The 3028-nt window shown below is 38.4% G+C and overlaps 2 protein-coding genes across 15 annotated transcripts in view; both read right to left on the reverse strand.

The window, feature by feature from the left end:
• The window catches only part of LOC121928513 (protocadherin gamma-C5-like), a 368742-nt gene that overhangs the window by 234332 nt on the left and 131382 nt on the right, over positions 1–3028 (reverse strand). The window lies entirely within an intron of this gene.
• LOC121928039 (protocadherin gamma-B5-like) overlaps positions 1–3028 on the reverse strand; it is a 7606-nt gene that overhangs the window by 2040 nt on the left and 2538 nt on the right. Inside the window, exon 2 of the mRNA XM_042462225.1 lies at positions 1009–1073. Within this exon, the coding sequence (XP_042318159.1) occupies positions 1009–1073 (65 nt within the window). The remainder of the gene's footprint in view (positions 1–1008; positions 1074–3028) is intronic.

Raw genomic sequence — 3028 nt, forward strand, 5'->3', positions numbered from 1 at the left:
ACCATTTTTGATTTTACAGTGTACATGGCAAAAAGGTAAGTGTTTAAAGTGAAACTAATCTGTTTGCAAAATATTTGCAGCTACACTGATATATTAGATTTTGGGTTTGTCTTTTTTCCCATCATAACTTCGGTAGAATATTGTAAAACCTTTATTAAGATATATAAAAAAGCTATAACATAATCATCAAATTATGTTACTATTGGGGGGGGCGGAGGTGGCTGAACAAAAATATCAAAATGTGAAGAAAGTAAGGTTGAGGGATCATGTGGAAAACCTCACTATGGCTCATGGTATCATTTCAAAAATGTGAATAAAATTAGTTTAAGAAGCTCACAGCTAATATATTAATTATTAATGTATCCATATTGTGTTAGCACAGAGCATCTGCAGCACCAATTTTCCCAACATAAAAATGTAGATATTACATTTCCAAGTCTTCTAAATCTAAAAGTCTCTAAACATATAATTGATTTATATAAATCAATACAAATATAAAAGTCTAGTAGAGCTGTCAATGGACAGAAACATGGGATGGAGTGTGTGGAGTACAGAAGAAGCACCCAAAGCTGATACTGTGTTTCCTGGCAACAGTGATAGCCACTCTTCCACTTAAGAAGGACAGCTTGGCACCAGACACGGGCCCAAAAAACCAGAGAACTTAGCTGTATATGTGTGCCTGCATGGTAAGCAAGAGACACCATCTTAAGAAAAATTAAAGCCACAGATTTATTAACAACTGCTTTGAAACATAAATGTTCAGATACAGTTCTTCAGCATTTAAATTTATGCTTGTCTTCTAGTTTGATTTTGTCATTGAGGTTCATTTTTACTTATTCCACTGAAACGTGCACACACAGCATTATAAAAAATATATATTCATTCCCAAACAACAAAATATTTAAACTTATTCTATCTCATAACATTTATATGCAGCTATAAAAACAGCCAGGAAAAAAATCTTTTCCATATCAAGACAGAGCTTGCAGCTCTCCATCTAAACCTCACAGTGTCGCTGTTGACCAACACAGATCTCAGAGAGGAATTGCCAAGCTTGGGATGGCTCATATTCACTGCAGATCAAGGAAACAGCAGAAGAAAGGAACATGCAATCTCATCATTTTAAGAACAGACAACTGCTGCAATACTGAGAAGGAGAAATCAGTGAAAGTATTAGTACTTCCTTGTTAAGTATTTCTGAATTGTGATGGGAATTTGAAATTCTTCAGCTTTTTTGAAGAGACCAAATGAGGATAAAGCAAATTTTCCCATTATTGTGTGGAATGGAAGACAAATACAAAGAGATCAGCAAATCGCTACCAAGGCAAGTACTTCTCTTATTCTTCTCTTTGTTCTGCAAAGCTGCCTCTGAGCACATTCAGTATTCAGTCCCTGAAGAAATGGAAAAGGGTTCCCTTGTGGGTAATCTAGCCACAGATCTGAGACTGAAAGCTGGAGAAATAGCCAATAGAAATCTGCACATCCTTTCTCTAGGTAGAAAGCAGTATTTTACTGTTAGTGCAGAAAATGGGAATCTTTATGTAAATGAAAGGATTGATAGAGAGGCACTTTGTGGGGAAACTGAATCTTGTGTCATCAGTTTTGAAATGATGGCTGAAAATCCTATGAATATTTTTCATATAACTGTAGAGATCCAGGATATTAATGACAATGCACCACATTTTATACATAGTGAGATCAAGCTAGAAATCAGTGAATTAACCTTGCCAGGAACAACATTTGTTTTGGAGGAAGCTGAAGATCCTGACATTGGGGTGAATGCTCTACAAGATTACCAGCTGAACAGTAATAAGAATTTCATTTTGGAAATTAGAGAGACAGAAGATGGAAAGAAATATGCAGAATTAGTACTAGAAAAACAGTTGGATTATGAAAGTGAAAGCAGTTTCCATTTAATACTTACAGCTCTGGATGGAGAGAAGCCTCCCAAAACAGGGACAGCCAAAATATGGATTACTGTCATTGATGTCAACGACAACTCACCAGTCTTCACTCAAAAGATATACATGGTGACATTGAGAGAGAATACACCAAGTAGTTCTTTAGTGGTACAGGTGAAAGCTACAGACAGAGATGCAGGTTCCTATGGCCAGATCAGCTATGGATTTAGAAACATCCCTGAACGTGCTCGCCAGAAATTCAACTTGGACTCACAAAATGGGAAAATTACAGTTAAGGAGTCTCTGGACTTTGAGGAAACAGAGAAATATTTGATGACAGTAGAAGCAAAGGATGGAGGTGGATTAGCAGCTCAATGTAAAGTTGAAATAAAACTGTTAGATGAGAATGACAATTCCCCAGAAGTGATTCTTGCCTCTTTATCCAGCCCAATATCAGAGAATTCTGAAGCAGGAACTCTGGTAGCGCTTATTAACATTAATGACAGAGATTCTGGAAATAATGGGGAAATTACTTGTCATTTAAAAGGTGATTTGCCATTTAAAGTACTGTCAACCTCGAATGACCTCTATAAGCTTCTTACAGATGGTCCCCTGGACAGGGAAAGCACTCCAGAGTACAATATCACTATCATAGCAACAGATAAAGGCACACCTCCTCTTTCAACAGAGAAGACCATCTCCTTGAAGATTTCAGATATCAATGACAACTCCCCTGCCTTTGAGAAATCCTCTTACACTGCCTTTGTACCAGAGAACAATCCTTCAGGAACCTCAATTTTCTGTGTTCGAGCCTCAGATCCAGATCTGGAACGCAATGCCCAAATCACTTACTCGCTCCTCAGAAGCAACATTCAGGAGATGCCTATCTCATCTTACATCTCCATTAACTCTGAAACTGGCATCATCTATGCTCAGCGCTCTTTCGACTATGAACAGTGCAGTGAGTTTCAGGTGGAGGTGAAGGCCCAAGATGGAGGCTCCCCACCCCTCAGCAGCACTGCCACTGTGAAGGTCTTTATCCTGGACCAGAATGACAAGAGCCCTCAAATCCTTTACCCTTCTCAGGGAGCGGAGGGCTCAGCCTTGTTTGAGATGGTGCCTCGCTC

This window comes from Sceloporus undulatus, chromosome 4 (genome assembly GCF_019175285.1).
Source record: "Sceloporus undulatus isolate JIND9_A2432 ecotype Alabama chromosome 4, SceUnd_v1.1, whole genome shotgun sequence".
NCBI lineage: Eukaryota > Metazoa > Chordata > Lepidosauria > Squamata > Phrynosomatidae > Sceloporus > Sceloporus undulatus.